The following is a 20,049-nucleotide window of genomic DNA, read 5'->3' on the forward strand; positions in this document are numbered from 1 at the left end:
TTAACCAAACAAAGAAAAAAGCAAAATGAAATTAAAAAACAAACAAAATTCATAACCAGAATTTGTTCCTAATTGTTTTCATTAAACGATTTTATTTAACTTGACTCCTCTCTCTGTTTGTTTGTCTGGGTCAAATCTTGCAACTGATGTTAAACCTTCTTTTGGCGAAGCAAATTTCTTCAAATTTTGCATACGTGTTCAGTATCAATGACAATACAATAATCTGTCAAAACCGATGCAATTACATAACAAATTTCAGCGTAATCAAGGTTTATGCAAGGTTTATGCGATTCCAATTAACACATACACAACAATGACGGAGAGAGAATATAGTGAGATATAGGAGCATACAAGTGAGAGATGCATCAATTGCCCCCACTTGCCTCTTCCAGTGAGTGAAGTGGGTAAATATGTGTGCCAACTTTATTTGTTTACTCTTGTGAAGGAGTACCACCTTGATGATCACGGTGAGGAAGTATTGCCGTAAACTTGCCTTTCTGTCTTCGATTTTTTTTTCACAGCGACCGAGCACTAATCCCATAAGAGCCTGGACAGAAAAATAGAGACCAAAATATAATTCTTTTTAGTATTCAAATAATTCTGCAAAGAAGATGTATTGTGTAATACTTTAAAAGAAGCTTCCCGTTCATGAAAAAAATTTTAAAGAAAAATCATTGACAAAATAGTCAAAAACTAAAAAGTAAAAATGAAAGTATATAAAAAATTTTTTTAAGTAAAACAATTTTATATATTTTAGTTATAAATTCACTAAAAAGCAAAAAAATAAAATTTTCTTTAACCACAATTATATGTTTATATGTGACTAAATAAAATATTGGGGCTCACATAAATTAATTCATTCAATTAATTCATTCAATTAATTAATAGAATAGCTGCCTTCATCAAAAAATGGAGAATTTGACCCCAAATGTAAAATGTCTACAGAATCTTCCACATCTATTACTGTTTCAAAAGTTTGATTGGTATAATCAATTCTGGTTCCTGGTTTATTGATGCCAGAGTACATCCATTTTTATATTATTACTCTCAACTCTATATGAAATTACAAAATAAAAATGACTAAAAATGCAGGCCATCTGTTTTCTCAGGCATTACGTAATGTTTGCTATTCTTAAATATGTGAGGTCCTTATGGTTAATGTAAATGACAAATTGGTGTTCTACTTATATGGCAATGCCTCCATTCTTGTAATGGAATTGGCAGAATGGCCAATAATTCTTGTTTTGTAACATCATAATTCTGTTGGCCTGCGGTGGGTTGGCACCCTGCCCAGGATTGGTTCCTGCCTTGTGCCCTGTGTTGGCTGGGATTGGCTCCAGCAGACCCCCGTGACCCTGTGTTCGGATTCAGCGGGTTGGAAAATGGATGGATGGATGGATAATTCTGTTGGCTGGTGAAGTCCTGGAGAAAAATACACACAGAGACAGATGTTATCAGACTCCTAGGAAGCATTGAGAATAGATAGCCCACACTCACGAGAGTCTTGTATATTGTCTTACACAAGAGCAGTGTGGTCACTGAGTCTGTAATCTTTTAATATATTTCCTGCTTTCTTGTATTCGGCAGTAATAAAAAATTGTGCTGTACTTTCGTATACATGCACAGATTTTAGGATTGGTACATTTTATAGTGTGTCTGTGATGTCATATACATCAATTTGCTCAAATCATGTGACCAATGATGAAAAGCATACTTCATGACAATTCAGCCCACCCATTAAAACAAACTTGAAAATGGTGGTGCTCATAGAAAAACAAATCTGCAAAATGGTGATGCAATGATGTAACCATGATAATGATGATATATATATAAATGAATATTTAAAACCATAATGCCCAAAAGGCAAAACGAAAAGAGACATATTATGTAATATTTAACCATTAAAGAGATGGCATATATAATCAGGTTAGCTCTTTTAAGTTTATTTTCCATGACAAATTTTAGTAGTATACAAAATTACTATCCTGAAATAAATCAATAGTTCTTTTATTCTTTTGATGAAGATTGCATCAAACAAAAAACAAAATTAACATGGTGCAACTAGACAATAAGAATTTAAGTTTATGTGTGAGTTGAACTCAATAGGGTAATCTACTCATTTCATTGTATCTAAAAATATTTTAAAATACATCACATATTTATAAAGACTGCATCAAAAACAATAAGCTTGCTAATTTTACAATTCAATAAAATATGAAACAAATATCAGTCAAACCTGGATACCTACCTACATATGTTTCCTTCTGCAAAAAATTCCCATCCTGGCTTCACCAGCATTCTAGAAGCATGAATATAGTCGTGTGGATCTTTTTTCTCTGTTTTAGTCATGTTTAAAGTGATGGACCACATGATGCTCTATTCTGGTCTCATCTGTCATTTTACTTATTTTAACATGTGAATTCTCTCTTACGAACACATTGATTTTTTTCCCTTTCTTACTTTGAGGGAGATTAAAGGTAAATACTGTTGGGCTTGCCTACAATGTTCCTTTCTTTAAATTGCTTTCCTCGTTTTCTAATATTTGTAGTACAAATGCGGGTATTATATGCATGTTGCATGAATGTCAGAAAATAAACATTTTTTGCTTTCAGAAGGAATTAATGCACTTTATGTATCATCAGTAATTTCCTTGCAGTTAAGAATGTGCTCATAATTGAAGCATCTGATGACACTTTTCATTCCATAGTGAGATGTTGGATGAAATGTCTAGTTACAATACCTAATATTTCAGTATTGCCAGGCATTTCTTTGTAATTTCAATATACCTATTATTTTTGGAATGTCTTTTAATTTAAATAAGTAAGTATTTTGGAAATATAGTGTATATATTCCAATGATTTACTTTTAAACAATATTTTTGATTTTACTTTAACTTATTTTCAGATTTTTTTTGTCCCACTATTCCTATTAAATTATGTTTTAAGTGCTTTTAATTTTTTAACATTTGTTTTTGATAGAAATAAACAATGTATATTTTTATTATTTCATTAGCAAAGGCACTGCAGACATGGCAGGAGTTTACTATGAAAGAATTGATGTTGAAGGACACCACTATGGCCCTTGGTCAGCTGAAAGGAAAAATGCCTTAAAAGATTTAGACAGTGCTCTGAAGAAAATGACTGAACAAATCAAGGTCATACTAATCAATACTTTGAAAAGTTCTGACATTTCTGTTCTTTTTATTCTGTTACATTATATATAGCAAATTAATGTGGGTTAGGGACATAAACATGGGTGACATATTTTAATCAAACTATTTTCTTACTCCTTTTAAGTAAGTTTGAAAAATGATGGGCTTAGCATGGCAAAGTGATAGTGTTACCAACTAACAGTATCTAAATTTCAGGTCCAGATCCATACTCAGATGCAGTCTTGCCAGAATTTATGTCTCCGCTATGTTTTTTCTTTACATTTTGTATAGATTATTTGGGTTTGTCATGAAATAAATATGTGGCATGATTACTTGTAGATAGAAAGAGAATTTTCATTATTACTTGTTATTAATTTCAAATGAATGGATCATAAATGCCTATATACATAATTTGGTAAATATAACAATCTATACTAAAAATCAAAACAGTGATACTGTAATTATAAATAACAGGAAATTTCCTTTATCAAACCTAGTGTGACAATCAGTGTTCTATAGCCATAAATGTTAACTTATTCCATTTACCTTTTTGGGGTAATTGCCTCAGTGTAGCAACCTCTTTCCAGTTCATGATATTAGAGATCCAAAACCTATCCCAGCAGCACAGGGCACAATGTAAGGTTCAGTTCTGACTGGAATGTCAGTACTTTGCAGGGATCAATCATACATTACAATCACTCATACCAAGCCAATTTACATTATCTTTCCTAGTTTTTGTAATGTTAAATGTATTTGTGATGTAGAAAATAAAACATTGTAGGTTGTTTATGTACCGAACATGTATGGAGAAGATAGCTGAATTTCTGTTTTTAATAAGAGCATCTTAGAAAGGGTTTATAAGCCTTTCCTCAACAAACAGGCCAGGTGATTGTTTCAGCTGATATGAATATTTCAATTTTAAGAAGGTTGTCTAGTTTTAGAATAACTGCAAGTAATGATTAAATGAATATGTTGAACTCAATTTGGTTTGGTTTTCACAATGAGGTTTTAATAAAAGGAAAAAAGCAAGATATTCCATTTAGGGATACTTCTAGGATATAAGAAGATATTTGCATGGTATATGCTAGAGGTTCTGAGAGCTTGTGACATTTAAAGATACTTGGAAATAAAAATGCATATGTCATACTTCAGTCACCTTCTAGGAAAATCAAAAATAAGACAAGTGAGTTGGAGTTGTATGTAGAGGAGCATAATTATGATATTATAGCAATAATGGAAACCTGGATAAATAACAATGATGGGGACGCACATTTTTAAGAAGGTTGAAAAGAAGCTGCAAAGGAAAAAAAATAGCTGTATGAAGCGTATAAGACTAATAACTCCAATGTGAATTGTAGGGCTTATGAGAACAGGAGGGCAACCTTTAAGAAGGACATTAGGAAGGCTAAAAGAGGAGAGGAATATAGCAGATAAGGTGAAAGACATCCCAAAGAAATTCTTTCAGTATTTTAGTAGTAAAAGATCAGTCAAGGACAAGGTGAAGTTCTTCAGAAGTAGTTAAAGGGAATTAAAAACTACAGACAGTGAAATAGTGGATTGTCTAAATAAGAATTTTTATGAGGTGAGGAAGTAGATAACCTCCCAGCGGTAAATGGGACTACTAAGTAGGTACTGACTAATTTGGAAATTGTAGAGGGAGAAATGCTGCTCAGATTAAATAGGCTGAAATCAAACCAATGTATAGTGTGTGAACACTGAAGTCCAAATATCAAATAAACACTTTCACAAAAGGTACAAGTATAACAAAACAATTTCATTTTTATTCAAGAGTATAACTGTAGAAAAAGAAATCGGGTTAGGGTACAATGCAGAAACGTCCACTTGGCTGGTGCAGAGGTAAGAACTGCTGTTTCATAATCAAGAGATTGCGGGTTCGATTCCGGGTCCTTCCTGCATTTACCGTTTTGAGTATTGAGCTGCTCTTATTGTTACTATTATAGAATAAAAACATACATTTCATTTGAGTCTGTAGCAGGTGTAAATTTATGTTACTTGTAAAGGTTACCTTTTTTTTTTTTACTGCTCTCTTAGTCACGTTCACACTCCCCCCGATCTGACACTGTTAGTTTTCAAATAAATATCTGTTATGACAAAGGTGAACTCAGGTGAGGATGAGGGTTCTACATTGGAGAAAGACAACAGAAGCCATCCCAGCGAGAAATGTCCAGTCACACGTAAGAACAACATAGCTGCACCAGGCATAAAGGCAAAAGATGGCACCATTTGGATGCAGCAAGAGATTGGGCGTCATCCTGCCAGTGAATCTGCCACACACATGTTCTTCAGTGAAACAGCAGGGCCTACAGTGCTCACCAAGGCATCATGTTTTGTTTGTGATTATGTTTTTTGATGGTCTTTATATAAAAAAACATTTATATGTCACTTATATAAAAGCCACATCAAATATTGCTTACCTATATTTGTTTTATTTATCTTCCTAAAGCCTAAAGTCATAAGTAGACTGCAGAGCTTCCTGTGTTTGATCGACATAGGCATGCAACAAAGTATCAACAAAGTACATGTGCAATGAGTCTGTTTTAAGTGTTATGCTGTGGGTACCATTAGTCCTTCACTACAGAGAAGGCGCACTAAATGTTTCCCTGTAACAGAGCCCCACTGGGTATTCCTATGATATGGCCCACAGTTTGTGGAGAAATGTTGAGGTATAGCTGACTAAATGGCCACCTATCCCTTCCATGGACATTGTCTGATTTACTATTTTGAAGGATATGTAACACAAGGGTCAAATGCTGTTTAATTACATCCACTCCTAGGTTTCTACAAGGCCATCAGAAATATACAGTATATACCAATGTGACAGTGACACCAATCACCACCAGAGGAAATGAAGGAGATCAATAGAAAGTCTAGTTATTATTATTATTATTTTTATTGTTATTATTATTATTATTATTATTAATGTAAATGTGATACTTCCCAATTTGAGAAAAGTTAAGGGCTCAGAGTCACATGATAAACTGGGGACTAAACTGGCCACCTTATGATTTCAGGTTTATCTCCCTAGTCATTCTCTTAAAATAGTAAACTGCTGCTATAATGTCTTTTAAATTTTCTTTCTCCTTTTCATGTCTTGTGGTGGCACATGGTGGCACTGCCATTTTAATCAAGTTATGTTTACTGCTCTTGAACCCTATTCCTTACAATTGATGTGTCATAAGCAAATGACAGATTAAACATCATAAGGTTATCATATTTAATAAAATTATGGAAATGTGTCTTTACAATAATACATTTTAGAATTCCCATGGAGAGGCTGGATGACTATAGGGTGGTCCATTTGGATGACTATGGGGTGGTCCAGATCTAACTATGCTACTTTTAATGCAATGCAGGAAAACAATGCAAGACAAAAGAACTGTTAGAAATATCTTGCAATAAACGAATGCATGGCAGGTGCTGCCATCTATCGGCAACAAAAATAATTTTTTGTGAATTCTCTATATAATAAACTTAATAAGTTATAGCGTAATGAAAATTGCATAATTGCATAATTAGACCTGGACCACCCTGTAGATGGCCAATAGCAAATAGATATTAACCTGCGTTTTTTCTAATGACAGTGGGTCCTAGAGGTTTATTTTTTGAGACTTATGTGTAGAGTGGGATCTTTGATATATCCATTCACTTTAATAAATTGTACCACTACTACTACCACATTTTTTTCCATTTTACAAGCAGTACTGGTCTGGAAATATCCTAAGAATACACAATACTTAGTGATGAGCAACCAAACAACACATATCACTTTTTTTAAACACTCCTGTGTTGTCTGTGTTCCCTTTATTTGCACAAAGTTCAGACACTACTTCAACAGTGCAGCCGTCTCACATAGCTTGACCGCCTCACATAACACAGGCTTCACGTGCCTAGCAATCACATAATGTCAAGATGATCAGACACACAAAATTGATGCCCTGATAAAAACCAAAAACAAAAAATGCGTATTAATATATAAACAAAAACATAAAATGGTATTGATAATTTCACCATTATAAAAAGAAGAAAATAAAACAAAAAGTGGCATTATTTTCACAGTTCTGACAGTACAGGCATCATCTAAATGTAGTCTTTAGAGAAGGTTAACTTCAGTTTTTTTAAGTAGCACATTTTCTACTGACATACTCCAAGATCATACTGCAAACTCATCTCTCCATTTCAAGAAGTCATTGCATGTAATGTATGCCTCCAGGGTCATTGACACAAGTGAGATAATGGTTATATATGTGAATTTAAATATAATTGTGCAGGATCACAGACATCTAATTTACATGGTGAAGCTCCATCTGTCATTGTGCTCCAACTTTATTCCTATAACATGTTCTTGATATCTAATTTTTCTCCGATTACATTAGTTTCCTCTCTAAATGACAATGCAGTATGCATTTATTATGAATGCAATCTTCATGAATTGAGGGCTATGTTTCACTTTGGAATACATCTGTTACATAATATATGAAAAGCCTCTTTTTTGCCAATGTACAGTAACTACCTTCCACATACAACAAATTAGTACTACAGTATAGAGACTACATGGCATAGGGAGGTATTATATAAAAAACAAACTTTTAATTGACAAAAGTAAAATTATAATCTTGCAAAAGTAGAAAATTCTTTTATGCATAGTATAGGAAAATACGTAAAAATAAAAAAACATACAAAATATAATACTAAATAGTTTCAAGGAGTACTTCTATATAGAGCAGTACAATATACAGGGTATATCTCTGAGGATACGCAACATGTAACAGAATGACTCTGTAAAGCCTAATAATAGTGTGAGTAAATGTCAGAGACGTTAAAGAGCAAATATATATGCGGGAGGGTTTGCAATTAATCTATAAAATCACAGACAGCATACAGGCTCGGGCAAATTTGTGGCTGATGAAATTTAAGGTAAGTAAATGTACAGTATTACACTTAGTAAGTAGAAATGTTACATTTGAATACACCATCATGAGAAGGACCTAGGAGTTGCAGAGGACTTGTCATTATCAAAATCCAGACAATGCGCAGTAGCCATTTAAACGGCTAATAGAATATTAAATTATATATCTTGGCGTATACATTACAAGTCATAGGAGTTTGTACTTAAGCTTTATATAACACTGGTGAGGCCTGATTTGGTGTAATGTGTGCAGTTCTGGTCTCCAGACTGCAAAAAAAGCACCATAGCAATGCTGCAAAATTCCAGAGAAGAGCGACTATGCTGATTCTAGGACTGCAGGGTATGAGTTACTGTATGGGGAAAGATTAAAGGAGCTGGGCCTTTTCATTTTAAGCAAATGGAGATTAAGAAGTAACATTACTGAAGGTTTTTAAAATTATTAAAAGCATTAGTACAGTGGGTGCAGTCTGTTATTTTATCATGACTTCAGCAGGAACATGGAGGGTATAATTTTCTTCACACACAGAACCGTAGAAACATGGAATAGATTAACAAGTATTATGTTAACCCTTGTCCAGATCATCTGTAGTATGCAATGGTGGGAGAACTTGCAGGAATATTCATAGATTTTCCTGGAGCGTCACTTGGATTGTCGGATTGGGAAAGCGTCATTGTTGAGCCAAAGCCACTGCTGTTGTTTCCTTAAGAGAGGCCTTAGAATAAAATGCATGCAGGTCTGAACAAGCTGATGGTTCATCCAACAGTCAGCTCCACAAATAGCTTAAGTATGTTTGACGTCCCGCATATCACACTGACGTTCAATGACCTAATCCAGTGGATGCCAACATTTAGATAATGGTTGCATCCATGTAGATTTACATTTGTCAGCTTACTGGAAGATTGTATGTTTGGTACACTGATTGTGTTCCGCACAGAAGGTCAGTAACCCTTGTCCACTAGAATTCCATTTAAGGACTCCATATATTTTGATCACCACTCTCCAGATTTCAAAGATGGTACCAACATGGTACCAACATCAAAGTCTACAATAAGAAGTGTTTTATCTTGTGTAGTAGCTTTTCTTATGACAGTGTCCAAATAGAAGTAAGAATTGGCATTTAAATCCTGCATTGACTCAAGAGTAGAGAATAGCCACTGTTTGATGTCAAAAATTCATGCCACATGAGTGGCCATAAGATTGTAATTTATACCAACAAGTAACTCCACTAGGTTCTGCAACAGGGAGTTCTTTTTGTCAAAACCTACGCCATTTATCTTTGGGAATTTGGCTGGAAGCTTCCCAGAACAAGGTATAGCTTTCTCCACCTTCACTCTGAGATCCGTTTTCATTGAAATTAGTTTCTTTCAATGCCACAATGTCAATGTTATAACACTTAAACTCGGCAGCAACAAATGCTGTCCTTCGATATTGTCAAGGAAAGTCCTTACATTCCAGGCAGGAAACTGTAATTTTTCAAGTATGTTTCTGACTGCCAATGGAGATGCTCTGCCAGGTGCAGTCTCATGGCTGGAAGCCTCTTGGGACAAGTTGTTTGGGTCTTGACCAATCCTACTTAGGAGGTGAGCAGTAGTCCCTCTGAACAGGGCTGCTCAGTCAATCAGATAGGACTGGAAAAGACAGTTATACCAAGGTCTGTCTCCAGTGACTATCTTGCCAGTGCCAGATATGGTTCAGACTAAAAGCTTCCAACAACATCCATGCCTGCTCCTGTCACCCATCCCCCATCCCCTGAGGACTTTAAATGAAAAAGAAAGAAGACAAAGCCTGTGCAAAGATTTGTGGATTTGGTGGTGAAAAGGGCACACTATCCACAGCCACACCACTTCACTCGCGCAGGATTATCCAATAGCATGGAAATCTGAGACTACTTGGGTCTCAGGAGACCTGCAGCATTCATGATGAATGCCTGTTGCAAATGGGTTCTGCCTACTTGCTAGATCATTTGCAAGACCAGGACTGCATAGGATTTATTTGCCTCAAGAATATGATCCTGTGTCATGTTAGCTGGCTAAACCTTTGGCCACTTACATCATCTTCTGAGACCCATATTTCTTGGCACAGAGGTTGGAATCTGGATTTTGCTACCCAGGGACAGGGAATGGTATACCGTCAGAAGCAGACACTTTTCAGCCTTTAGAGGTAGCTCTTTGTAAGCAACATCATTATATGGACAGTGAATAACAGTTCTACCAAAGTGCAGTCAATTGATACATTATACCTTAGTTCTAATTTTTTTATCAGATTTTTAAATCTTCTGCATTCCACTACAGACATTTTCATTTGCCTTTTTGTTTTATTTTAATTTTGGTAATATCATTCAAAACACGATATAAGACCACATTTCACTTTGACAGTATTTTGTGTCACAAAATTTGATATAATATATATTTTTTTAATTCCTAATGTCTATTCATATACAGTATTGTGGTCGATGTGGGTATTTTGGTGTCAAGTAAATTGTATAGTTCAACAATCATAACCGAATTCCTCCTCCAGACCCAGTCTGGTTTCTTCTTTTCACTTGATCTTTCTCCAGCTGCATCATTGGTAATCAAAATGATAAAAGGTTCAACCAAAAAAAATTAGAGACAGTCAAATCCTTGCCCAGCCACCAGACACATGGACCTTTACTGAGGCAAATATCACATGGCATTGTTTGTGTCATAATTTCTGCCATATTATGGTAAATCCAAAGTTAGACAATTTCCATTTTTATCAATATACCCAAATAACCCTGTACTAGGCAAAATATATTATGAGATGTGTAAACAGGTACTGGAGAGGAATAAATATAGACAGTAAAAAAGTACAAAAGGAAAATATTAAAGCAAGAAAAACCTATGGCACTCCAAATCTTGCTTTATTGGTTTATAAAACAATGTCATTTGACTTTAGGGGCTTATCCCTCTGTTCCCAAGTACAGCCAAATCTTTCTCCCTTCTAAATTACTGTGTCTCACTAATGTTTCCAAAGCAGCTATTTTGCTGCATGATATCCTTCAAGGTGTAACAGGATGCTCCTTGGATGTACATATTTCAGTCTGGGATGTTATATTGCCTTCCATCAGCTTAAGAGGAAAATCTTGATTTTAGGTGCTACACAGTCCTTCCTTCCTCAGCTCTATAACACAAATACTGATCAAATTGAATGTCTTACAGACTCTTAGCAGACCTCCATGATCTTATAGTCTCCTTGGGTGGAGTCTCTTGTTTTGCTGGGGAGTTCTTTGTAGCCTAGCTTGCAGAGTTGTGCTCTTATTACAAATATACAGTAACTATCCGTCTTTTTTGAACTTTTGTGCCAAAACAGATCTTTGCCCTGTGAACCATTGCTGATGCCCGGCCCATAGTAACAGTTGCTAGCCAAGCACTGCAACACTTAGTGTGAATATACATTGTTAACAATGTGAGCCACTCAAGAGGTGTCCCGAAACTCAGAAAAATGCCAAGGAAGCCCAAGTTATCAAAAAAGTAATTTTTATGAACAATAATAATGAAAACCAACAAGGAGAAACATAAGGGGTAACTATTTACAAAATACACAGTAAAAAACCATAGCTGTCCTACAGGGATTAACTATAGAGGGCTTTCTTGAGTCTGTTTGATGCAGTGTCAGGTACACTTGTCCACTTATAAATAGCACTAAAACAAACCTCCTCCCTCACCTTTCATACCTCTTCATTGAAACAATGTCCTTCCTCTCTCTCTCTCCAGTTAAACCCTTGTGTTAAGTCAATTCCATACTCAAAGTCACTGGAGATACTTCCAGATTGGCTCCACCGGTCACTTTCAGGGTCAGAATTGTTCTCTCAAACTCCTGGGTCTGTCATGGAATCTGATTCCCTGGTCCCTGGTGTCCCAGCAGTTATAATCCCTAGCAAACACTTAAAGGGTAAGCAATCTACGGTAGTCTGACCACCTTTACCTGTATATACAGCAGCCACACACTGCACACCTTAATGGAAATCCCTGCTATTAGGGGATCTTCTGTTAAATATGAGCATGGCTCCACTGCCCTGTTACTTTTATAGTGCCCCTGCGATTACCACTTTTGGGGCAGTCTCTATTAACATACTGTAAGTTCTACTGTCCTGCTGGCATTGTTTCATTTACCCATCTGTCCTGTTTTCTGCACTGTCGGTCCATATCTAGGTCACTTTTTTGTACACACACACACTCACACGCACACACATACATACAGAGTATAGTGATTCCCTAAGGCCCCTGTAGTAGTTTGTGTGTGGGCACTGTAATGTTCTGTTACTCTGTAGAAGACTGATTTCTGCCTTGTGCCAGTGCTGCTGAAATAGGCTCCTGCTCCAACAAACCTAATTGTATTTAACTTTTAAAGAATGTTATGATGTGTTATGTAGGCCTTTACATTTGAAAAGAAATGAGAAAAAATGAGTGAATAAATTGTAATATAAATTGTAATAATTTATTGTCATTTTGCAATGAATGGGAGCAGCAGAAGAAAATTACTGTCTATACAATTCCCAGAGCAAATAAAATTCTGAATATTCATTAATCTTATAAAAAGAAAACTGAGTAACAGTCTGTCATACTCCTACTAGTCTCTCAGTTTTATCTGTACCTTCTGCATTTATATGTGACTAAAATAAGTACATATATCACAGTGTCTGCGCACTGCGTTTAACTGTGGTAAATATAGTAAAATAAAGTTAAAATAAACTTGATTATTTTGTAATAGGAAAAATGACTACCTTGCTTAGTTTAAACCTGATGATCAGAAGCCCTGTGGCACCTTAAAAATCTAACACCTGTAAAAGATGTCAGAATAGTAGAATTTGGGGTATGTGCAGATTCAAAATTTAGAAAATACCAGGGGAATTATTTCCTAACATTTGTATTTTTTATTTTCAGTAATAGCAATTTTAACATCTACTATCAAAACTCTTTGCAGAAAATGAAACTTGAAAATGACATCAATGTTATACTGTTTTCGGATCACGGCATGACAGACATTCAGTGGAAACAAAAAGTTGTTGAATTGAAAACGTACATAAACATGTCAGATATCATGAAAATGATGGACAGAGGACCTGTTGTGAACCTGTGGCCCCAAAATGGAAAAACTGAGAAAGTAAGTATGTATTTATCTATACTTTTATTCTGTCAGCTCTGTGTCATAGTGAATATAAAAATAAACTGGATGTGTTACATGCTCTGAAAATATTGTCAAACATTCACTAACCAAGGGAAATATGAGAAGTGAGTAAGCACCGTTTGCTAACTGCATTATGCTTTATCTGCAGTAGTATGGATTTATTAATGAACACAGTATTTTGTTTTATCTAGATATACAACAGTCTGAAAGAAGCAAAAAATATGCAAGTATATAAAAAAGAGGACATTCCTGAGCGATTTTATTACAAGAAAGGAAAATATGTGTCTCCACTGACACTAGTTGCAGAACCAGGATGGTTTATTACTGAGGTAAGGGCCACATTAAAGTAATCAGATTAATTTAAAAGCTAATTAACTGACATAAAACAAGCTAGCCTAATGTAGGTTTCAAATGAGAATAAGAATGTTCAAGACTGTTATTACAATTAATACTATATTTTCAGCTACAGCAGTGCTTTAGGAAGCTTACTGAGTTTTTCTATTTAAGGAATGTAGCTTTTTTGTGTAATAATGAAAACCAGTTACAAACCAGATGACTCACTAGTTTCTGATCTCTGCAAGGGTACCTATCCTTTGCAGAGCATGCTCATGTTTTCACCTCTACTGGGACAATTGAGAGATGTCAGTTAATATAATCTGTATGCCTTTGCAAACACTCAATGCAAACATTCCTGTAATCAGTACAGTTTATACCCAACAGACACTGAGAAAATGAATAAGGTTTAATTTAACAGCATGTGTGAGGATGGTGTGTAGAAAATTAGTTACTCCAAAAACTTCAAGCATCCATACTCTCTAAAGCATTTTAAAAAGAAAATTGTTGATATACAGTATGTAGCAACAGAAATCAATAACCCATTTACATTTTTGACCACAATAATTGGTCAAGCATAGTTGGCAGATGCTTTTGTAATGCTCAGAGACAATTAAGAGAACATTGCACCGTTATAATTCATTCAAAACTAGTTCAGCTCCTCATGACTTCAATGCATTTCATCAAAATTAGTGAAGTTCCCAAACATAAAGTGAATTCTGCAAGGTTCACTCATCACTACTGTGGACCACCCAGGCTGGCACTGCCACTTGAACCCGACACAGACAACCGTGGGACACAAGTTCAGGGCACACACATTTTATTTTTTCTTTTCCCTTGTGGGAAATGTCTTCCCTGTCTCCCACAAGCACAACAACTCAGTCCAAAGCACAGCACATACACAATGCTTTCTTGTCTTTTCTGTTTCTCTTCTCCTTTCCACTACACCAGTCAAGCTTTGTCCTCTTCCACCCAATTCTGGGTCCCCGAGTAGTGGCTGCTGGCTCCTTTTATAAAGCACCTGGAAGTGTTCCAGGTGCTTGATTACTCGTTTCCGGCAGCACTTCAGGATGTGGCAGAAGAACTGCCCATAAGGGCTCAGCAGCTCCTGCTGCAGCACCCCCTGGCGGTGCCTGTGGATCCCAACAGGGCTGCACCAAACTCCAACTCCCATGAAGCTCTGTGGGAGTCCGAGGCTCCGCTGCAACCCAGGGGGACTGCCATCTAGTGTCCTGGGGGAGGTAACGCTCTGGCCACGCTTACTTCCCCAATCCTCCCTGTGTGGATGCGTCCTGGCCGGGCAAGAGCCCCGGTCGCATACTACACTACTTACCAATGATGTTCACGAATAGTTTGGAATATCCATCCAGGTTCGGCGTGTATCTTGAGCTTATTGTTGCTGAGATAGTCTCCAGCTGTTGCTCTGCGTGTCCTTGTAATACCAAAAATATATGAATAGTTTCCCGGGCAAGGTCCAACCTGCAAACATTGCAATCAAGTTCCAGAATCACTGGGCCATATGTTTTGGGTGTGCACCAAGCCCCACGCAACTGTCTTTATGGTTCTGACTTTGTCCAAAAATGGTTTCATAAGCTCGGAAAGTCTTTCTCTCGTTGGGCAACTGGGATCTTTTCCTGAATAATCAAACACAGTTGCGTAGGGTGTGACAGGAGCTTCCACCTGCAGCTAAAGTCACTTCAGTATACATGTACTTTGTCAGCATGCCCGTGTCAATCAAACACAGGAAGCTCTGCAGTTTAGTTGCGATTTTACGCTGTAGGAAGATAAGGAAATAAATCAAGGTAAATAACATTCGATCTGACTTTTATATACAAAGTACAGTGACTGCAAAAGTCCGACAGCAGCTTCCACCTGCAGCTATAGACTGTTCAGTACCCGAGTGACTCTCCATGCTAGCGTTTAGATGTGGACGGTGTATGTGCCCAAAAAAGAAGTCTGACTGCATTCTTGTACCATTGATCATGTACTGAAGTGTCCGCAGGCATTTTTCATGGATTTACACACTGTAATTTGTGAGCATGCCCTTGTCGATCAAACAGAAGAAGCTCTGCAGTCTACTTGTGACTTTACACTGTAGGATGATAAGTAAATAAATCAAGGTAAATAACAGTCGATCTGGCTTTAATATAAGTAACATACAAATGTTTCTTATGTAAAGACCATCACAAAACATAATCAAAAACAGGACTTTGCACGATATGTTGGCGAGCTCAGTAAGCTTCAGTTTCTTGTGGGGGGTGGGGGATGCTTCTGTTGTCTTTCTCCGATGTAGAACCCTTGTCCTCATCCGAGTTCACCTCTGTTATAGTACGTCTTTATTTGAAAACTAACAGTGTCAGATCGGGAGGAGCGTGAACGCGACTGAGAGAATAAAAGTGAATAAAAAAAAACACTAACCTTTACAAGTACCATAAATTTACACCGGCTATTACAGACTCAAATCAAATGTATGTTTTTATTGTATAATAGCAACAATAAGAGCAGCTCACTACACAAAATGTTTACTTTGAGAGGCGGGGAGGCTTGAACCGGCGACTCTTTGAATAGGAGTTAGCAGCTCTCACCGCTGTACTACCAAAGAAGTCACTACAACAACCCCCACTATGCCAATTTCTTTTTCTTCGGTTATAATCTTGAATAAAAGTGCAGTTGTTCTGTTATACTTATACCTTTTGTGAAAGTGCTTATTTGATATTTGGAATTCAGTCTTCACATATTATACACTTCATGTCTATATTTTGTCGTTAGTACTAAAACATGGAAAAAGTTTGTCTTTTAGGTATGTGTTCAACATTTCTTGCATTTTCTGTCATCCTACACTTACATAGATCTTTGTAGACACAGAACACGCGTGAAATGCATGTGTTCCAAATAACGATATATTATTTTAGCCTATACAGCTCTAGGTACTACTTCACTCCCAGATAAACCAGACTTGAGCTGGGAGAGCGATTTTTGCACTTTCTGTGGTGGTGGGAGGATGGGATAGTAGGCTGCTTGCTGTTTGGGCTTCTCGACACATTTACAAGACAAAACACGCTGACGGAGAGGTGCGAGCAGATTTAAGGTGGGCCGGATTTACAAGTTTTTTCGTAAGCTTTGGTAATTCTAATGTTAAAGTGGAGAAGGACAAACAAATTATAATTACCTTTACTACACTATTGGCACATAGACTTATCTTGGTCAACTTGAAGAATCCTAACTCACCTCTTTTAAGTCAGTGGATAACTGATGTTATATATTATTTAAAACTGGAAAAAATCAAATTCTCACTTAGAGGATCTGTGCAAAACTTTTTCAAAACCTGGCAGGATCTGATAAAAACATTTTACAATAAGCATTTAAATTGAGGAAGTGGATTCTCTCCCCTCTTTTTCTAGTCTATCTTTATTTATTTATTTACATATTTTTACTATTATTAAAATGCAGCTATATTAACCTAGTTCTCTATCTCATGGATAGGGGTCGATTTGTTTCAAACCAGTTTTGTTAAACTTTGACCTGCATGTATGGAATGTTTTTTATGGAATGTTATATATATTGTCACAGGTGGCTGGGGGGGCAACCCAGCCGGGACGCCCCGGAGGACCGGAAGAGGGCTTACGCCTACCACGTGTGGGTGACTGCCCTGGTGGCTATGGGGACCACGGGACAGAGCTTTGAAGCTCAACCCTGTAGGGGCCCGTGGTCACCGCCAGGGGGCGCCCCAATGCCTTGGGAGCCCTGGACCTCAGGGCTTCCGCCACACCCGGAAGTGCTGGGGGGAAGAGGATCGAGTCCTTTCCAAGAATACACTTAAACATATAAAATTACTAGTTTTTCTGTAATTTCAACTATGTGAACTAGGCATTTAGATTGTATACCTTGGGAGAAAATCTGTGTCTAAAAGTTGGTGTTACTGCAGTAAAATGTCTAAGATGGCAATTTACTTGTTTTCCAGTATAAAGATACAGTATAATGTATAAAGTGTGTAGAATGTCCAATTCATAATTCAATATCAAAATATCAGCTCTGCAGCAATAATTAGATGAGACAGATACACAACTGAGGGCTCACCATCTGCCTTTAAAGCAAATGATGTATTGTTAGTAAAATGGTATCTTGATGGAGAACAACAATAAATTTGCAAAAAGGGGCAACACAAAAACTGCTGAATGTAGCAGACATGTTTTATATTTTATAAGGTGGTTCTAGTGCACTAATAATAATAATAATAATGTTGATTTATATAGTGCCTTATCATAAACTTTACAGGGTAACTTTACAAGGATAATTAAAATTATACAGTGCAACAGAATTTAAGCATAAACATGTTAAAATAACATTGAATATTATAAAATAAGTTAGAAAATATAACCATTTTTTGTAAAAGATGAACTTATGAGTAAAGACTGCCAAATTTGGACAAAAGAATGATAATATTAAGCAAAAAGATGTGTTTTATGGTTGAACTTGAATGAGGATAATTTTTGTACATTCCCTGAGATACTGTGGAATGTTGTTCCAGAGTATATATAGGAGCAGCTACACTGAAAGGTCTGGCTCCAACAGTAGACAGACATGTAAAAGGAATAGAAAGTACACCAGTGCCTATGGATCTGAGTAAGCTTATAGGTGTGTAAGGACAGAGAATATTGGAAATGTAAGAAGGACAAATAGTTTTTATTCTAAATGAGCTGTTACAGGAACTCAGTGTAACTGAAACTGAACAAGACCTGAAAAGAGTAAATTACAATAATCTACACGGGAAGTGATAAAAGCATGAACTAGAATTTCTGCATCATGAAAGCTGAATCATGAAAGCTGTTACATAAGTAGCAAAATACTATTTTATTCAAGGAATGAATGCAAGCCAAGAAAAAGACCAAAACAGTTGATGAGGCAATGTAAGGATGTCCTTTATGTATATTCGTTCTTGTGATACATACCACTTTCTCTAGTAATTGTTACTTTCATTTATGAAAGTATCATTTATATTAATCAATTGATCCATTTTACAAATATAGTTTTTGCCCTGGGACAGCATGGTGGAAAAGTAATTAGTGCTACTTCTGCATTTTGATGTTGTGTATGTGGATTTTGCACATTTTCCCAATTTTTCATTGGGTACTCTTTTCTGGCTGAATTCTAAAGTTTCAGATTAGATTATTTGGCAACTCTTAAGAAGTAAGTTGTGTGTGTGAGAGAGAGAGTGAGTTTGTCTGTGTTTGTGTGTAGGCTTGTGTGTGTGGATGTTTTCTGCAAAAGACTGGGACTCCATGCAGGTTGCTTCCGATCTTACACCCAGCTCTTCCTGGATGAGCTCTCGTAACCCAAAATTACTTTAAGTGGACATAATAAATAATACTTTTCCTAATAGGTACATTTTGTGTATGTGTTCAAGGAATGAATGCAAGCCAAGAAAAGAATTAGTTCAGTTATGCCAGACAGCTTTTCTCTAATAGATAGTTAGTTACTAATTATTCGTCATGAGAGCATTTATAATTGGGTAAAATAAATGCATCCTTGAAGTCTATTTCTGTGGTTCAGGATATTATTAATGGAATAGTGTACTCTTTAGTATTTGCAACTCAAACTGAATATATTTTTCAGCAAATATATATTTTCTACTTGCTGGATTAAAATCCTGTGCTTATCGCTGTCTGTTTTGAGTTTTCTCAGGGATGCTAGTTTTCATTCCATCTTCCAACAGTGAATAAATAATGTAAAGTGGTGGCTTGAAATTTGTTTTGATATATGAGCATTCCATTTTTGACATATATTTCACACCTAGAGTGAGTTGTGTTTTGTGTTTTGTTGCTGCCATGTTTTTCTTTGTTTATGCAACACCATTTGGAATTCATCACATGACCTCTTTTGTCACACTGATGATGTCAGCGTAGTCACAATATAAATATGGCACCGACCACACTGAAGAATCTTTAGTATTAGCTTATCTTTCAAGCAGGTGTTAGCATTTGGATTATGTCCAGTTTTTTGACTTTCATTTTACCTTTGACTCCTGATTATTATCTTGTCCTTTGATTCTGGTGCCCTGGCTATTTTTGATCTCTCGGTTTTAATCCCTTGCTTTACATGACAATTATTTCAATGTTGTGATTCATCTACTGGCCTCTCAACACTCACATTAATCCTCAGACATATTGTGTCTCACAAAAATTCATTTGTAAAATTTTGTGTGGATTCGAGTGTTGAAATATGTTTATGCCAAAATAACAGGAAAATGGGTATGCCAAAAAAAATCAGGTTTATAAAACATGGCGTTTTCATATTTCTCCTCTATAAATCACAATCCCTTTGTAACTATGTGCATGAGAACATGTGTCGAACACTGCCCTGAAACATCCATATATGCAACATGCTAATCATCCTCACACATATTCCATCATGATGTTGTAGAATATCACAGGCTGGTAGAGCAGCCTAACACCTAACATGTCAAGACTTCACCACCTGCAAGAGTGTCTG

General features: G+C 36.2%; 1 protein-coding gene across 2 annotated transcripts in view; it reads left to right on the top strand.

Moving 5' to 3' along the window:
• The window catches only part of enpp6 (ectonucleotide pyrophosphatase/phosphodiesterase 6), a 126,107-nt gene that overhangs the window by 68,905 nt on the left and 37,153 nt on the right, over positions 1-20,049 (top strand). For both annotated transcript variants that reach the window (XM_051928448.1, XM_028802125.2), the window contains exons 4-6: positions 3,013-3,154; positions 13,024-13,203; positions 13,419-13,556. In XM_051928448.1, coding sequence (XP_051784408.1) covers positions 3,013-3,154; positions 13,024-13,203; positions 13,419-13,556 — 460 coding nt within the window. The remainder of the gene's footprint in view (positions 1-3,012; positions 3,155-13,023; positions 13,204-13,418; positions 13,557-20,049) is intronic.

Source organism: Erpetoichthys calabaricus, chromosome 5 (assembly GCF_900747795.2).
Source record: "Erpetoichthys calabaricus chromosome 5, fErpCal1.3, whole genome shotgun sequence".
Taxonomy (NCBI): domain Eukaryota; kingdom Metazoa; phylum Chordata; class Cladistia; order Polypteriformes; family Polypteridae; genus Erpetoichthys; species Erpetoichthys calabaricus.